Below are 18,600 nucleotides of genomic sequence, written 5' to 3' on the forward strand. Positions count from 1 at the left end.
AGACAAACCGACCTTTGTGTTTATTAAGACAGCCTACAACTAGCATGCCTCCCTCCTAAGCTCCTTGTTAGCACACATGTGTGCAGGTAATGAAAAACGGAGGAGGGGTTCAGTTGTATTTTATACAGTCTATGGGCTGAACAAGCTCCGAGCTCTGACTTCCTGTTACAGACCGGATGGCGTTGTGACGTATGAAAAACACTGAAAACTGACACGGCTCTTTTCAGCACACATTTACAGAAAGGTGGAGAAATCAGAACAGGGGCAGAATGGATTCTTTTCATTTTCAGGGGGTTTGTAGACAGGGACACATATTTCAAGTAGAGAACCATTACAAAGTCGATTTTGCATGATATGTCACGTTTAATATGTGACTAAGGTGCCCTTGAAATGCAAAACCCAACAACAAACTAGACGTTAGCTTCAGGACAGAGCGTTTGTCTGATCAGCCATGATCCTGTCACAGCAGAAACCTACCTTTTTAGTGAGAAGTTAATGTTGTTGAGCTTTGTGATTTGTTGTTGTTGTGTTTTGCACTACAGGGCTGACAAATATTTAACTGTGGTCTAAATCAAAAATGCAAAATTCTGCCTCAAACAAATAAAAATGAAGGGAATTAAAGCTGCAAAACGCAGAGTTCACTTGAGCCAACATCAAGGTGCTTCCTTGTTCAGACTCAGTCCTTTTCAACGAGGCATTTAAGTGCAGTCTGAGTCTGAGTCAAAGAGACTTCTCTGAGCTGGACTTTCAGTGTGCAGGAGAGCAGCAGAGATCATGACTAAAAACGTGTGATTTGAGCAACTTTAGTGACTTTAAGAACGAAGGGTTAAATGAGGAGGATTTGATAAAGAGTCCAAAAGGAGCTCCTCTCAGGACTGCTTTTAACACAGAGCTGGAGTCTGAATGTGATTAGCCCAGCCTAGCATAAGCATTAAATGCCTTGTCTGTCTGAAAACACAGCTAGCCTAGCTCTGTCCAAAAGGAAATTGAACACCTACTTCAGCTCACTAACAAACAACATGAGTCTCTTTTTAAAACCTTGAAACGTAATGAAAAAGTCAAATTTGAAGTCTTAAATTAAATGTAGTTTTAGCAGACGGTTTGATGTCTTCTCTGTTCTGTACTGTTAGCTGCTCCAGCATCTTAGAGTTTGACAGGAACAGAAAATAAAGCTGCAGATGTCTCCAGAATCTCAATTAAACTATTTTAATCTACTTTTAAACAATCAAAGACAAACATCTGACCAGGTGATGCTAAAAAACAAACCACTCTGCCTTCACATGGTTTCAAACTGTTAGCATCTTAAGCTAGCTTGGGGCTTTACTGCATTTGCTAACCTGCCGTCAAATTTAAACATTACAGTTTGTTTCCACTTCGTTTAAACCTTGTGTGTGATCGGAGTACAACAGAAGGAGTCATAGAGTTTGATTCTTGAATCTTAAGCTAGCTAGAAATTGCTATTTGATTTAGTTAGCTGCATAGCTAATTAGCCACTCTCTGTAAAAGTTTATTTCTCAACCGTTAGCTGTTTCATTTTTAATTCAAGATGAGTAGTTGTGACAAATTAACCTCCAAATTAACGGAGGGACTGCTAGCTGACCTCTTTTGTTCCCCTCTGCTGGATTCATCCACAGATAGAGATAATAAACAGTAGCTCTAAGCGGCTAAGTTAGCTGTTCTTCATAAAATAGCTATAAAAAGGTTAAAAAACATGTTATATTATTCAAATTACACTGTTTTTACTTGTTTTTGGTGGAAGTATTCTTTGACAAAATAAGTTCTCTAAACTAGCTAGCATTAAGTCTGTTTGCAGCCTCAATGCTAAAGCTAGGCTAACCGCTACCTTGCTCTAACTCTACGCTTTTCATACAGACATCAAATATTTATCAATACTTTAATCCAAACATTCCTGGAAGTTTGGAGTTACTGATTCATAAAGAGAAAAGCCTTCTTTAATCAGGTGTTTACTTAGCTTTAGCCCTGAAGCTACAACAGTTCCAACACTGAGCTCCTCATATATATAAAAAAAAGGCATGTCAGTGTTATTAGGCCCTGTGGCTGAACTGTTATCTCCTTCACGTAATCTTCTCAGGCAGTAGCTTGAGTTAATGAGTTACACAGCATGAGACAAAGAGGGAGGGAGGCTCTGTTTGTCTACTGGGCTGAGGAGAACAGGGCGGACACTTCTGAACCGTGTTGAGCAAACACCGTCGGTGGTGCTGCAGAGAAAACCTCCATCCTGCAAGTGCTAAAAACTCTGTGTACGACCCTTTCACACCCTAGAGTCTGACCCCTCAGAGGGAATGATGGGATCAGTGGAGCGTGTGTGAAATTATGCAGCAGACGGTGGAAAATGACCAGCGGCGGTTGTTTGTTCACACCTGACTCTGTGACCTGTGATGCATGCAGGAAAAGTCCCACAGGAAGGTCGAACTGTGTCTTTAATAAAGGCTTTGTTCACAGAAGTTACACAGAAACATGTCTGGTTTTCAGTGTTGTGAACCAAGTTTGGAACAGTTTTGCATCAGAAAGTTGTCCCATTTTAAAAAAGAGAGGGTTGTAGATTATCCATAGTAACAAGGATGTGGTTTAAAAGCTTCAGTTTAGTGCCAAAAGCATACAAAAATGATCATTTAAATCAAGTAATTTGCATGGTGTTAGACTGCTTTCACCAAACCTACCAAAATCCAGACTTCCTGCAAAATTATATTCCACTCAGTCGTGTCTTTTTGCAAGAAACCTTATGTTTCTATTATGTTTTCTCAGAGGATAAGGGTTTACATGATGTTTCAAAGGCAGAAATTACATAAAATCTTCATGATGTTTTTAATTTTTCTTGTTTTTAGAAAGTTGTGTTTAATCTTAGCATGAGTCCTTAATTTTAGAGGAAGAAGGGAATTCATTGAGATGTGAAGAATTAGTTTTTACAGGGTTTAACTGCATCTAAATAATGTATTTCAGCATGCTTTATAATAAAATACGGTCGTCTCAGAAGCTGTTTTATAGTGAGTGATATGCAACATAATGCAGTTTTTGCAAAGGTTCTGGATTACCAAAAGGAGCCCAGAGGAAAACCTGATGTCTCATGAGATAAAATAACTTGAAAATTTTCAAATAACTTGCTTAAATCAATTCTAGCTGTTTAGTTACTGATGGCAAAAAATGGCATTTCAGGAAGTCTCAATTAGGAATGTTTTAAAGGGACTAATTTAAAAATCACTAGAGTAAAAAATGAATTTAGCCAAGTTAAGAGTCTAAAGGTGAGAAAACACTCAGACAACAGTGTGCCTAAAGATAGCAGAGCTAGCACCTCCTGCAGGTTAGCGTCCTCATGCCTGTGCTGGTTCCTCATGTCTCTGGTGGAGTGGTTATATGTCAGTTTAACCAGACACAGCCTACATACAACTTTATCTACATTTACTTTATCAACATACTGACAAACCACGCCGTGCTACGAGACGACATCATCACCTGTGCTTGTTTACATCCAGGTAGTGAGCTGCAGAGCGTTATGGCAGAGCTACAGCGCCGGTTAGTGGCTACTGGTGCAATATAAGGCTCACATTTCAGGCCTAAAGTAATAAAATGATTAATGATTAGTTTAACGAATGAGTAATCTAGACTAAATGTGCACATCCCTCGTCACAAACTTAAAAAGTAAACACACAAAGGGATAACAATGAACTTTGAAATGGATGGCCTGCTGCCCTTTGCTGTCACTTTGCTCCTGAGGAACAGGCAGCACCTTGTTTCAGTCTATTCCTGAAGCTGCTGCTATCAGAGCTCTGAGGTGTCGCTTGTTGAAGCACATGGTGTCGTAGGTGTGAACAGGGTCACGCTGCCCTGCTCAGACCTTAAACTGTGGGTGTAGGAGAGCGGTATGAATCTGAAGAGTATGTGTGACAGGCGTCCTGGTTTGAAAGTGAGGACACAGAAATGACTTGAATCATATAAGTGACAAACAGTGAAAGTGAGAGTCTGTTATGTTACTTTGTTGTTGTTGCTGCAGGACTTCTCTGAGGATATCCGCTCCATCGACAGCTGTGAGTACATCTGGGAGGCCGGGGTCGGCTTCGCTCAGTCTCCTCCTCTGAACTACGCCCATGACCTCAACAGGTGATCGTCTGACTGCACCATACGTCACTTTAAAAACACATAAATAGTTTAAGATAATCCAGTGTCTGTCAGTAAACTGTTTTTACTTCCTTTGGTTTGTTTGAATTCAGGACGGAGCTCCTGAAGCTGCTGCTCACCTGCTTCTCTGAGGCCATGTACCTGCCTCCGTCCTCTGACAGGAAAAACCTCAATCCCTGGGTCTCCTTCTTCTGCTCCACTGAAAACAGGTTTACAGAAACAAACAGACTCCATTATAATCCAATATAATCCATTATGACTCCTATTTAAAGCATTTTACATTGTTTTTGAGGTACATACGAGACTTTAAAGGTGACATATCATGCAACATTGACTTTTTAATGGTTCTCTACCTGAAATATGTGTCCCTGTCTACAAACCCCCCGAGAATGAAAAAAATCCATTCTGCCCCTGTTCTGATTTCTACACCTTTCTGTAAATGTGTGCTGAAACCAGCCGTTTCAGACTTCAGTGTTTTTGTTACGTAACAACAATATCCGGTCTGTCACGGAGTCAGAGCTCGGAGCTTGTTCAGCCCATAGACTGTATAAAATAATACTGAATCCCTCCCCCGTTTTTCATTACCTGCACACATGTGTGCTAACAAGGAGCTTAGGAGGGAGGCATGCTAGTTGTAGGCTGTCTTAATAAACACAAAGGTTGGTTTTACTCCCCACGTCTGCAGATTTGAAGATCTAGTGGATGATTTTTATTTGTCATGGATAAGTGCTAGCGCTAATTAGCATAGCCACATAGCTATATGTTCGTAGCTGTAGCTGTAGCTGTAGCTGTAGCTGTAGCTGTAGCTGTGTACCAAGACACACGTCGACATACTGACAAATAAAACAACAAGAAACACTAAATCTGTGACCAATCCTTCAGAAAGGTCCTGCTGCCTTTCTGGCAGAGGTCGGTTTTACTCCCCACGTCTGCAGATTTGAAGATCTAGTGGATGATTTTTATTTATCATGGATAAGTGCTAGCGCTAGTTAGCATAGCCACATAGCTACATGTTCGTAGCTGTGTACCAAGACACACGTCGACATACTGACAAATAAAACAACAAGAAACACTAAATCTGTGACCAATCCTTCAGAAAGGTCCTGCTGCAGGCGCTTCTCCGTCAGGATCAGATTCAGAGGGTTGAAGTAACGTGATCTCTGAGCAGCCGTGTATATTCAGCCAACATGTAAACATTAGATCAACGTGCTGGAGAGCCGAGGCACATCCACTTCCGGAGGGGGCGTGGTCAGAGGGAAAACAGAGTGTTCTGAGGAGGAATGAAGAAAAGGACTTTTCAGGCATGCCAAAATCTGATTTCAAAGTGTTTTTTTGAGCATAAACTTTAAAGACATGTTTTGGTGACCTCTTAGACCAATATATGTTGATGAAAAAAGCGTGATATGTCCCCTTTAAAGACTGGTGTGAACAGTCACTTGGGGGGTCAGTTGTCACTTATGTTCATAGGTACATGTTTAATCACCTGACAGTAAGAGTTGTTGAGGTTTTTCTTACCTTTGAAAGAGTTCTTTATATCTACAAAGGGGACGGGTCATCTCTCAAGCAGTGCATCATGGCTGTACTTTTATATGTGATTCTCCATAACCTTCAACAACTGAAAGATGGCCCAGGAATTTAAAGGAGTGTCTCTAAATATAATTATCACCAATAAAACCCACTCTGCAGTACGTTGTTTAGCCCTGAGCAATCTCAGAACTCACATCCAATCAACGACTGACAAAGAGAGGTGATTTCTATGGGGCCCGTTTTGGTGAGTGCTGCAGACTGAAAATAAAAGCTTCAGTTCTCCACATTTAGCTCCAAAACACCATAAAAATGTAGTGAATTTTAAAAAAGTCACTTTTTTTAAAATCACATTTGGAGGAATATTTGAGATCTTCTTCACATTTAATTTTGTTTTGAAAAATATATTAAGTTAAAATCACTGTTAAATATAAATGTTAAATATAAATGTAAATATTAAATGTTTAATCTAAATATTAAATGTTGAATATAAATGTGAAATATCAATGTTAAATGTTACATGTACTTTTTAAATATAAATCTAAATGTGGAATGTTAAATCTAAATGTTAAATCTAAATGTGACATGTTAATCTAAATGTTAAATATAAATCTAAATGTTAAATATAAATCTTAAATATAGATATACATTTTAAATGTTAAATATAAATGTTAAATATAAATGTTGAATTTAAAATTTAAATTTTAAATGTTTAATCTAAATGTTGAATCCAAATGTTAAATCTAAATCTAAATGTTAAATCTAACTGTTAGATATAAATATAAATGTTAAATGTTTAATCTAAATGTTAAATATAAATGCTAAATATAAATATATATGTAAAAATTTTAATTTAAAAGTTAAATATAAATCTAATTTTTAAATATAAATATACATTTTAAATGTTGAATCTAAAAGGTAAATCTAAATCTAAATGTTAAATCTAAATCTAAATGTTAAACCTGAATCTAAATGTTAAATCTAAATCTAAATGTTAAATCTAAATCTAAATGTTAAATCTAAATGTTAAATATAAATATAAATGTTAAATTTTTAATCTAAAAGTTAAATATAAATCTAATTTTTAAATATAAATATACATTTTAAATGTTAAATCTAAAAGTTAAATATAAATCTAAATGTTAAATCTCAATATAAATGTTAAATATAAATATAAATGTTAAATTTTTAATCTAAAAGTTAAATATAAATCTAATTTTTAAATATAAATATACATTTTAAATGTTAAATCTAAAAGTTAAATCTAAATCTAAATGTTAAATATAAATCTAAATGTTAAATCTAAATGTTAAATCTAAATGTTAAATCTAAATGTGAGTATGAATTGAAACCAGAAGACTTCCCATGCTTAAAATCCAGACCCCATATCTGTAAATAAAGATGAAACCCTGAGTTTTGTCTTCAGGAACATCTTCCTTTAAAAGGTGATTCTCCATGAAGCGTCCTCTTCCTCTTGTATTTGTGTTCCCTTCTGATTCCTAAAGCTCTCTGGTGAGGCTCTGCTCTGCATTAACATACACTGTGCCTCTCTGAAGAGCCCTTCTGGTCCTCCTCTCACACACCGACACTCTGACAGCACGCAGATACTCAGACTGACCTCCACCCGTCTTTCACACAGACACGCTCTGCCTCTGCTCACCTCCCTGCTCAACGTGGTGTGTGCCTACGACCCCGTGGGCTACGGCGTCCCTTACAACCACCTGCTGTTCTCAGACCACCGGGAGCAGCTGGTGGAGCAGGCCGTCCAGATCCTTATCGTCACCCTGGAGCACGACACCGGGTCTGCTGCCAGCGCCGCCATCAGGGCTCTGGAGACCGACTCTTCATCCTTAGGTGTGGAGGAAGTGGAGGTAAGAAGAAGGGAATGAGATTAAAAGTTTGATCAATCAATCAATCTTTATTTGTATAGCGCCAAATCACAACAAATGTTATCTCAAGACGCTTTTACAAACAGAGCAGGTCTAGACCACTCTATGTCAAATTATGAACAGAGACCCAACACCAAGACAGGGTAAGACTCAGTCTGACCCCACCTTAATCCACCATGAGCATTGCACATCGCAGTATTTAGCTAGTTACAGTGGAGAGGACAAACTTCCTTTTAACAGGCAGAAACCTCCAGCAGGACCAGACTCATGTTAGACAGCCATCATGCCTCGACCGAGTTGGGTCTGGAAAGACAGATAGAGGGGAGGAAGAGAGAGAAGTGATAGTGATGAGACGAGTCGTAGAAGCTGTTGCCGCTGGAGTCCAGCACGTCCGTATCAGCTGGAGTCCAGATCGTCCGCAGCAGGAGGACGTCTACGGCAGCTCAGAGGAATCTACGAGACAAGGGAGCTCAGGGACTCCAGAAAGGTCTATGGTTAGTAACTTTAATGGGACAGGAAGAGTTACAGTAAGTGATGAAGGGGTTGGGGGGAAGGGGGTGAGCTAGGATCCCAGTGTGTCAGTGTGCCAGTTCCCCCGGCAGTCTAGGCCTATAGCAGCATGACAAAAGCTGGTCCAAGCCTGATCCAGCTCTAACTATAAGCTTTATCAAAAAGGAAAGTTTGAAGCCTACTCTTAAAAGTAGAGAGGGTGTCTGCCTCCCGGACCCTGACTGGTAGATGATTCCAAAGGAGAGGGGCCTGATAACTGAAGGTTCTACCTCCCATACTACTTTTAGAGATTTTAGGTACAACTAGCAAGCCTGCATGTTGGGAGCGTAGAGTTCTAGAGGGGTAATAGGGCACTATGAGCTCTTTAAGATACGAGGGTGCCTGATTTTTAAGGGCTTTGTAGGTTAAAAGAAGGATTTTAAATTCTATTCTACATTTTATTGGGAGTCAGTGTAGAGAAGCTAACACTGGAGCGATGTGCTCCCTCTTCCTAGTTCTAGTCAATACTCGAGCTGCAGCGTTTTGAACTAGCTGAAGAATCTTTAGAGACTTATTGGGGCAGCCTGATAAGAGGGAGAATTTCAAATCATCTTTTGTTTGTTTTTCAGCCGGTTGGACCCGATAACCTCTTCGTGAATTATCTCTCCAGGATCCACAGAGAAGAGGTACTCCCAAACTTTCACATTTAACATCAAACTACATGATTGTACAGGATGTTAGAGGGCTTTTCTCTCCGTGTTTTAGGACCTGAGCTTCATCCTGAAAGGTTTGGGGAGGCTGCTCAACAACCCACTGCTCCAGACCTACCTGCCTCGCTCCACCAAGAAGATCCAGTTTCACCAGGAGCTGCTGATCCTCTTCTGGAAGTTCTGCGACTTCAACAAAGTGAGGAGCGAGGTTCATTGAGTGCTGCACAGATTTAGCTGTCCCAAAGGAGTAGGAAACAGAAATATTGAATATTACACAGCACATAGGTCAAAGTGAAAGATGTAAGAACACCACAGAGCTGTTACATAACCCTTACAGAGTCATTATCTTAAAGAGAAGAGAGGAAGAGTTGGAGCCTTGACTCTGATTCGTTTGTGTGTTTTAGAAATTCCTCTTCTTTGTGCTGAAGAGCAGCGATGTGTTGGACATGCTGGTTCCCATCCTCTTCAACCTGAATGAAGCCAGAGCGGATCAGAGTGAGTCACGCTCCCTGCCGAATGTTTGTGAAGGAGATTGAATTAAACATCATGCATATCGAGTTGAGTGTTTACTTGTTTTCCCTCCCTGCAGCTCGTGTCGGCCTCATGCACATCGGCGTGTTCATCCTGCTGCTGCTGAGCGGAGAGAGAAACTTCGGCGTTCGTCTGAACAAACCGTACACTCTGAGAGTCCCGATGGATATTCCTGTCTTCACAGGAACTCACGCAGACCTGCTCATCGTGGTGAGAGGCTATAAGATGAAATTAAAGACAGAGGCTTGAACCAAGAGTTCACAAATTTGCAAGAGATTTTAAAACATTTAATGTAGCTTCAGCATGTCATCTTTAACCTAAATATTACAAATGATTATGAGCAGGATAAACTAAAACTTAAGCACAGAAATATCCCATATTTGAAAAAACGTCAGAATATTAACATTGAATATGATATAAAAGACAACAAAGGGAAAATGATCTTTCTAGGTTTGGCCTTCATAAAAAGAGGATATCAAATCATGAATAAAACTTTTCCCTGTATCAACTTTATTGCTTGAGATGATCCTGATCCAGATTAAAGTTCTATGGATAAAGTGTGTCAAACATTAAACTGGGATTATGTTCTAAATAAGGTAGAGCATCCAGTCTGACCTGACAGGACTGAGCGTCTCCCCTTTCCTCTTTCTCTCTTCCTGTATGAAAATGGGGGAATAGGGGGAGGTAGAGCATCCAGCCTAACCTGGTTGGAGTGAGCTCCAGACCAAACTTGCTTCTCCCCCTGGCTCTGAATTCTCTGTCTCTCTTTCTCTCCTCTCTTCCTTCATGAAAGTAGGGGAGGTAGAGCGTACAGTCTAACCCAGAAGGGGGGAACTCCAGCTCAAATAGGACCCTCACCCTGACTCTGCCCTGTCTAAAGAGCTCCTCTTTCTCACCCCTCTCTATTTCTCTCCTCTCTTCCTTCATGGAAGTAAGGGAGTAGGGGGAGGTAGAGAGTACAGTCCAGCCAGTTGGGGGGCATCCAGCTAAAAAAGGTCTCTCACCCTCTCTTCCTACTACATCCTCTTTGTCACAGCTCCCTTCTCTCCCTTCACACATGACAATGGGAGAGTAGGGGGAGGTTGAGTGTACAGCCTAACCTGGTTGAGTTGAGCCCTAGCCTGAACAGACTTCTCATCCTGGCTCTTGCTTCCATTTCCTCATCCTAACACCCATTTCTCTGTTGTTTCCTCATCTCTTCTCTCATGAAAGTAGGGGAGGTAGAGCATCCAGCCTAACCTTGCCTTCTTTGTCTTGTTTCTACCACCCTTCTCTCTCTTTCTCTCCTCTCTTCCTTCATGAAAGTAGGGGAGGTAGAGTGTACAGTCTAACCCAGAAAGGGTGAACTCCAGCTCAAATAGGACCCTCACCCTGACTCTGCCCTGTCTAAAGAGCTCCTCTTTCTCACCCCTCTTTATTTCTCTCCTCTCTTCCTTCATGGAAGTAAGGGAGTAGGGGGAGGTAGAGCATACAGTCTAACTCAGATGCCAGTTGGGGGGCACTCCAGCTAAAAAAGGTCTCTCACTCACTCTTCCTACTACGTCCTCTTTGTCACAGCTCCCTTCTCTCCCTTCACACATGACAATGGGAGAGTAGGGGGAGGTAGAGCGTACAGCCTAACCTGGTTGAGTTGAGCCCTAGCCTGAACAGACTTCTCATCCTGGCTCTTGCTTCCTTTTCCTCATCTAACACCCATTTCTCTGTTGTTTCCTCTTCTCTTCTCTCATGAAAGTAGGGGAGGTAGAGCATCCAGCCTAACCTTGCCTTCTTTGTCTTGTTTCTACCACCCTTCTCTCTCTTTCTCTCCTCTCTTCCTTCATGAAAGTAGGGGAGGTAGAGCGTACAGTCTAACCCAGAAGGGGGGAACTCCAGCTCAAATAGGACCCTCACCCTGACTCTGCCCTGTCTAAAGAGCTCCTCTTTCTCACCCCTCTCTATTTCTCTCCTCTCTTCCTTCATGGAAGTAAGGGAGTAGGGGGAGGTAGAGCGTACAGTCCAGCCAGTTGGGGGGCATCCAGCTAAAAAAGGTCTCTCACTCACTCTTCCTACTACATCCTCTTTGTCACAGCTCCCTTCTCTCCCTTCACTCCCTTCCCACATGAAGTTGGGAGAGTAGGGGGAGGTAGAGCGTACAGCCTAACCTGGTTGAGTTGAGCTCTAGCCTGAACAGACTTCTCATCCTGGCTCTTGCTTCCTTTTCTTCATTCTAACACCCATTTCTCTGCCGTTTCCTCTTCTCTTCTCTCATGAAAGTAGGGGAGGTAGAGCATCCAGCCTAACTCTGCCTTCTTTTTCTTCTTTCTACTACCCTTCATTCTCTTTTCCTCTTCTCTTCCTTCATGAAAGTAGGGGAGGTAGAGCGTACAGTCTAACCCAGAAGGGGGGAACTCCAGCTCAAATAGGACCCTCACCCTGACTCTGCCCTGTCTAAAGAGCTCCTCTTTCTCACCCCTCTCTATTTCTCTCCTCTCTTCCTTCATGGAAGTAAGGGAGTAGGGAGAGGTAGAGCATACAGTCTAACTCAGATGCCAGTTGGGGGGCATCCAGCTAAAAAAGGTCTCTCACCCTCTCTTCCTACTACATCCTTTTTGTCACAGCTCCCTTCTCTCCCTTCACACATGACAATGGGAGAGTAGGGGGAGGTAGAGCGTACAGCCTAACCTGGTTGAGTTGAGCCCTAGCCTGAACAGACTTCTCATCCTGGCTCTTGCTTCCTTTTCTTCATTCTAACACCCATTTCTCTGCCGTTTCCTCTTCTCTTCTCTCATGAAAGTAGGGGAGGTAGAGCATCCAGCCTTACTCTGCCATCTTTTTCTTCTTTCTGCTACCCTTCATTCTCTTTTCCTCTTCTCTTCCTTCATGAAAGTAGGGGAGGTAGAGTGTACAGTCTAACCCAGAAGGGGTGAACTCCAGCTCAAATAGGACCCTCACCCTGACTCTGCCCTGTCTAAAGAGCTCCTCTTTCTCACCCCTCTTTATTTCTCTCCTCTCTTCCTTCATGGAAGTAAGGGAGTAGGGGGAGGTAGAGCATACAGTCTAACTCAGATGCCAGTTGGGGGGCATCCAGCTACAAAAGGTCTCTCACTCACTCTTCCTACTAGGTCCTCTTTGTCACAGCTCCCTTCTCTCCCTTCACACATGACAATGGGAGAGTAGGGGGAGGTAGAGCGTACAGCCTAACCTGGTTGAGTTGAGCCCTAGCCTGAACAGACTTCTCATCCTGGCTCTTGCTTCCTTTTCCTCATCCTAACACCCATTTCTCTGTTGTTTCCTCTTCTCTTCTCTCATGAAAGTAGGGGAGGTAGAGCATCCAGCCTAACCTTGCCTTCTTTGTCTTGTTTCTACCACCCTTCTCTCCCTTTCTCTCCTCTCTTCCTTCATGAACGTAGGGGAGGTAGAGCGTACAGTCTAACCCAGAAGGGGTGAACTCCAGCTCAAATAGGACCCTCACCCTGACTCTGCCCTGTCTAAAAAGCTTCTCTTTCTCATCCCTCTTTATTTCTCTCCTCTCTTCCTTCATGGAAGTAAGGGAGTAGGGGGAGGTAGAGCGTACGGTCTAACTCAGATGCCAATTAGGGCGCACTCCAGCAAAAATAGGCCTCTCACCTTGAATCTTCCTTCCATGTCCTCTTTCTCATCCCTTGCTGTCTTTCCCTTCTCTCCCTTCCCACATGAAGTTGGCAGAGTCTGTGTGTGGGGGGGGGGGGGGTAGAGCGTACAGTCTAACCTGACTGTTCAGCCTTCCTGAGATCTCATCGGCCTGTCTTGTTGATGTATCTCCATGTTTATGTTGTGGAAAACATTAGGGGCCGCTTTGTACTTCTGTAACTTACAAGTAGAGCTTAAATATTGGGAATATGGGATGGATTTGCCTCCTGAGCACTTCTCCTTGTCATATGAGCACAAGTATCCGCTGTCATAATAAGACATTTGAAATAAACAGAGTATTTCTGATTAAATTTGATGCTTAGTATATTTAGGATGTCATATTTTGAAAGATAAACATGTTGTGTCATCTTCCCTGAGCTGAATATCAGTGTGTTTAGTCACTACCTTCTTTCTGTTGTAGTTTCTCATGAAAGAGAATCATGACAGCAGAGCTCTCAGTTTAAATTCTCTCTCTTGTCATTTTCAGATCTTCCACAAAATCATCACCAGTGGACACCAGCGCCTGCAGCCTCTGTTCGACTGCCTGCTCACCATCATAGTGAACAGTGAGTATCACACGTGAAACACTGCCCCCTGGTGGCTAAACATGAGAACTACATCTTCACTTTCACTCCCTCTGCAGTCTCACCGTATCTGAAGAGTCTGTCCATGGTGGCTTCCAACAAGCTGCTCCACCTGCTGGAGGCTTTCACCACACCCTGGTTCCTCTTCTCCACCCCTCAGAACCACCACCTGGTCTTCTTCCTGCTCGAGGTCTTCAACAACATCATCCAGTATCAGTTTGATGGTGAGAAAGAAGATGTGAGCTCAGGTCTTATAAACACACAAGCCTCCACCAACCTGTGCACCTCCACCAACCTGTGCACCTCCTCTCAGGTAACTTCAACCTGGTGTACGCCATCATCCGAAAGAGGAACGTCTTCCACCAGCTGGCCAACCTGCCGTCCGACACGGCGTCCATCCAGAGAGCTCTGCAGAGGAAGAAGAAGACGGGGATATCTAGAACGAACTCCACAGAGATAGAGCCCATGGAGGGCTCCAGACCTGCTGTACCTGCTGAGCCCGGTGCTCTCAAAGCCAGCTTAGAGGCCACTCCAGGTACGAAGTCCAGTAAGACTGAAAGAGGCAGGAGGATTGTTTTTGATTTGTTTGTTTTCAGTTAAAGAAACATTCCCTTGTTTCATGAAGGTATCGATAAGATAACAGAGAAGTCCCAGGTGAGTGAGGACGGCACGATGGTGGCTGTCCCTCATTCAGAGTCTCCACAGACGACGGCTTTCAGCAGAGCGAGCGACACAGAGTCCAACTCAGGGGGAGACCTCGAGGTACCAAAACAAGGATCCACATCACTCTGTTTTCATCTCATCTTTCTTTACTTCCAGTGACTCCCACGCTTTCATTCTGATATCAGGTGTACCACACAGAAGCAGCGAGGAGCCGGCTCTCCAGTGTGTCGTCGTCAGCAGCCTGGAGCCCCAATCCAGACTGGGTAAGAGAAGGTTTCCCCTCAGCTCTCTTGTTATCCTCCTATGTTTTTATATATCAGCTCTCCTGATACTCCCTTGGTGCGCTCAGGTGTCGTCATGGAAGGCGAAGCTCCCTCTTCAAACCATCATGAGGCTGTTACAGGTTCTGGTTCCTCAGGTGGAGAAGATCTGCATCGACAAGTAAGAACTTTTAAACTCAGATGCAAAGGGACTAAATCCTTGTTATCTTTGTTAGTGAAATGTGACGCCTTTTTTAGAAGTTAAAGCTCCAGTAAGGAGTTTTTACCAGGTTATAAAACAGACTGGAATTAATACAGATGCCTCTTTTATGATCTACAAAAGCAAACAAAGCCACCAGCGATGAGAGATTATTTATGTTTAGCATTTAAAACTGCTGCTGCAGGGTAGGTGTCAAAAAAGGTGATTTAAAGTTAACTCAAAAAACAGCCTTTTATTTTACATTTCTACAGCTAAAATTCTCAGAAAGGGACACACTGAATTTTTAAAAGATTACAAGATATATATATTTTTTTTAATCAGAACAAAAATAGCTTAGAGAGAAGTACATCACTTTGTCCACAGGGGGCGCCAAAGTCGATTCAAAACGTTCCTTACAGGAGCTTTAAAAATAATGTATCATGAATTTTAAAGTTTCTTATGAACTGAGTCAATGACAGTTGTTGAAAAATCACCTTAACTTTTCAGCAAGAATTGACAATATTCGTGGCAACTTAAAGCTCACCCTGTTTTATTGTCCATTAGACTCTAAATTAGATAATTATTTGCAAAATGAAAATTATTCTGTCTGGAAGAAAACTTAAGATTAGAGACTGAGGCCATTAACTCTTCAAAAAAGGTTTACAGAGGGACTAAATCATAGACTGTAAATAAAAATGGACAGCGTTGCTCCGCCTCTTCCCATTGTATGGTTCTGAAGCCAAAAATTCCCTCTCCTGGGCGCCGCCATTGTGCAACCAGAGCCTGTGAAGCCTTTGTAATAAGCTCCGCCCTACAGCGTAGCGTCACAAGACGCTGTGTGTTCTTTGAAGTTTCACTCCACGGCGGCTGTGAATCAAAGGAAACAGGAAGTAAAACCCTGTTTTTTAACCTCTAATAACTAACGAAGAAGAAACTTTTCAGGAAAAAGAGTCCTTGGACACAAAACACTCAAATACTAACTACATATCACCACAGCATACGGGAGTGAGAAACATTCATACCACGTGTATCTATTTTTGAAAGTTTGACTGCTCCCCCATTCAAATGAATGGGGGAGGCGGATTTTTGGACCTATACTGCAGCCAGCCACCAGGGGGCAGACACACTGCTGAAAGCTTCAGCTCCAGCCAGGCGAGCTGAACCCCTTGGACTTAAGGCTGATTTATACTTCTGCGTCTCCTCGACGCAGCAGGGGCTGACGCGGACATGAGCTCCACATACTTGTGCGTCGGTGAGTCCGTGTCGCGCAGCAATTCTCCGCCGAAACGCCTGAGGGCAGTGCGGTCTCTCTGATAGCCGGCCGCCTGCTTCCGGTCCCGCTACGATCTCTGTTTACTTTTCCACAGAGATTCAGAGCGTGAGAACATGTTGCTGTTTATCATACAGATTACATGAAGAATAGAGAGGAGGAGATGAAATACACGGCCGATGTCCGGGATCCCGGAAGTGCTGTAAATGTGGGAAAGACAAAGCCGCCGAGCGGACCAATCACAGGGCTTGCGGACCGCGTCGGCTCTACGGGGAGTTACATTTTGGAGGAGGTGCACGTCAGCTACGTGCATAGGCCTCGGCGTAGGTACGGGAGCTACGTGGACCCCCGGCGTAGGGTACGCCACTGATTCAACGCAGAAGTATAAATCAGCCTTTTATCCACTGAAATGTAGTTTGATGGCGTTGTCTCCCCCTTTTGGCCATTAGACAGAATGCAGGTTTAAGGCACTTCCTACTTTACATCACTGGAAGTCATATCTGCTTCTTTTATGGCTCAATCCGCCATCTATGATTTGTGCGTACACGTGGGTTCCCGGATTCTTGTCCAGATGGAGGGATAAGGCGTAAACTGATGTCTAAGTATAACTAGCCAGCAAGCTAACGTTGTGTCTGTTTACGTAAATGCATGTGACGACTTCTTATGACAAATCAGGGTCTGGAAAGGTCGTCCCATTTCATAGGTGAAGATTTCACCACTCCTAATTTTAACTCTGTTCCTAAGGGCAAAGAGGCGCCTCAAGAACGAAACATGGGATTGAGCCTTCGTCGTAATCTTAGTCTGATCTAAAGTTTAATTTAATTCCAAACACTGATCAGTGCAGCTTTAATCACGTAAAGTTTTTATTTTTTGTCCTCAGGGGTTTGACAGACGAGTCCGAAATCCTCAAGTTCCTCCAGCACGGCACGCTGGTCGGCCTCCTGCCCGTCCCCCATCCCATCCTCATCAGGAAGTACCAGGCCAACGCAGGCACCGCCATGTGGTTCCGCACATACATGTGGGGAGTCATCTACCTACGGTAAAACACCTGAACACGGGGCAAGTCATGTGTTGAGAGAGCTTGAGCTTTAACACGTTTTCTCCTCTGACTGTAGCAACGTGGATCCTCCGATCTGGTACGACACGGACATCAGGCTGTTCGAGATCCAGAGGATTTAAAAACACCGTCTGCCTGTTTGCCTTCCTCAGACTGAGATCAGAGGAGCATCTTAAGTCTTCTCTGGTGTCAAGACAGCAGCTGAAATCTTCCTCCTCACTCTTCGGGCTGAATGTAGAGATTCAGCGTCTACATTTGAAACACTTCAGATCACAGAGAGGAGACACAGATGGTCGTCCAGTTGGCCAAAAATCACAAGTGTCAAAGGGACGTGTGTGGAGGAAGCTGGATGATTTCTGCTCGGGTTCTAAGGACCGATCTTCAGACTGGAGGATTCTGTAAACATGGAGCTGAAAAAGGACTAAAGTCGGTCTGTTCAGGGACAGAAAAACTCTCATCATGTATTTTCCGTGAAGTGAACCATGTCTGAAATGTCATGAATTAAAACTGGTGAGATCAAATACAGCTGGGAGGACGTTTCTTTCCTCTTCTTATTTAGATTCAGATTAGTTTGGGTGCTTTTAAGAACTTTACTCAGAGAATTAGAAATAAGATATAGTAGGAAACTGGGTGAAGATTTAAACTGAGGCTGAACTTCAGCCTCTGTACATGGGGCGCATGATTTAACCGCTGAGCTGAACCTGGGCTATATCTCCATTATTTAAGACGGGTGCAAATTTTTACTTTTTTATCTGAATTATGAATTTAAATCTCAGACTGGGTCAGATTTTTTCTTAGATGTTTTTTTACTGGCCTAACCGCCTCTAAAAAAATGTGTTTCCATAAACACTACCAGTCAAAGGTTTGGACACACCTTCTCATTCAATGGTTTGTTTATTTTAATTATTATAAACATTGTAGATTAATACTGGAGACAGTAGGAGTTTATCTAGCATCATATAACGGATGAGATCCGAGATCCGTAGGGCTGTCCTGGTTGACATGCCTCTGCAACGTTGCATGGACATCGGGGACGGTGCCTCTGGAGTGGCAGACGGGTGTGGTGGTCCCCCTTTTCAAGAAGGGGGATCAGAGGGTGTGTTCCAACTATAGGGGGATCACACTCCTCAGCCTCCCTGGGAAAGTCTACTCTAGGGTGCTGGAGAGGAGAGTCCGGCTGTTGGTTGAACCTCGGATACAGGAGGAACAATGCGGTTTTCGTCCTGGCCGTGGAACACTGGACCAGCTCTACACCCTCGGGAGGGTGCTGGAGGGGGCATGGGAGTTTGCCCAACCAGTCCACATGTGCTTTGTGGACCTGGAGAAGGCTTACGACCGTGTCCCCCGAGGTATCCTTTGGAGGGTGCTCCGGGAATATGGGGTGGATGGCCTGTTGCTACGGGCCATTCAGTCTCTGTATTGTCGGAGCCAGAGTCTGGTTCGCATTGCCGGCAGTAAGTCGAATTCGTTCCCGGTGGGGGTTGGACTCCGCCAGGGCTGCCCTTTGTCACCGGTTCTGTTCATAACTTTTATGGACAGAATTTCTAGGCGCAGCCAAGTGGCGGAGGGTTTCCGGTTCGGTGGCCTTGGGATTCCGTCTCTGCTCTTTGCAGATGATGTCGTCCTACTGGCTCCATCGAGC

The 18,600-nt window shown here is 43.2% G+C and overlaps 2 protein-coding genes across 2 annotated transcripts in view; one reads left to right on the forward strand and one right to left on the reverse strand.

The window, feature by feature from the left end:
* The window catches only part of LOC117829824 (urokinase-type plasminogen activator-like), a 24,686-nt gene extending 20,822 nt beyond the window's left edge, over positions 1-3,864 (reverse strand). The window contains exons 1-2 of the mRNA XM_034707533.1: positions 3,854-3,864; positions 2,939-2,943 (exon numbers count right to left, since the gene is read on the reverse strand). The gene's annotated coding sequence lies outside the window, so the exon portion shown is untranslated. The remainder of the gene's footprint in view (positions 1-2,938; positions 2,944-3,853) is intronic.
* LOC117829823 (protein HID1-like) overlaps positions 1-17,483 on the forward strand; it is a 23,230-nt gene extending 5,747 nt beyond the window's left edge. Inside the window, exons 5-19 of the mRNA XM_034707531.1 lie at positions 4,010-4,116; positions 4,227-4,343; positions 7,298-7,529; positions 8,666-8,722; positions 8,802-8,942; positions 9,151-9,241; positions 9,336-9,487; positions 13,413-13,491; positions 13,569-13,733; positions 13,823-14,044; positions 14,135-14,271; positions 14,358-14,435; positions 14,522-14,613; positions 16,782-16,940; positions 17,017-17,483. Coding sequence (XP_034563422.1) covers positions 4,010-4,116; positions 4,227-4,343; positions 7,298-7,529; positions 8,666-8,722; positions 8,802-8,942; positions 9,151-9,241; positions 9,336-9,487; positions 13,413-13,491; positions 13,569-13,733; positions 13,823-14,044; positions 14,135-14,271; positions 14,358-14,435; positions 14,522-14,613; positions 16,782-16,940; positions 17,017-17,080 — 1,893 coding nt within the window. The 3' untranslated portion in view covers positions 17,081-17,483. The remainder of the gene's footprint in view (positions 1-4,009; positions 4,117-4,226; positions 4,344-7,297; positions 7,530-8,665; positions 8,723-8,801; positions 8,943-9,150; positions 9,242-9,335; positions 9,488-13,412; positions 13,492-13,568; positions 13,734-13,822; positions 14,045-14,134; positions 14,272-14,357; positions 14,436-14,521; positions 14,614-16,781; positions 16,941-17,016) is intronic.
* The last annotated feature ends 1,117 nt before the right edge of the window (positions 17,484-18,600 follow it).

This window comes from Notolabrus celidotus, chromosome 18 (genome assembly GCF_009762535.1).
Source record: "Notolabrus celidotus isolate fNotCel1 chromosome 18, fNotCel1.pri, whole genome shotgun sequence".
NCBI lineage: Eukaryota > Metazoa > Chordata > Actinopteri > Labriformes > Labridae > Notolabrus > Notolabrus celidotus.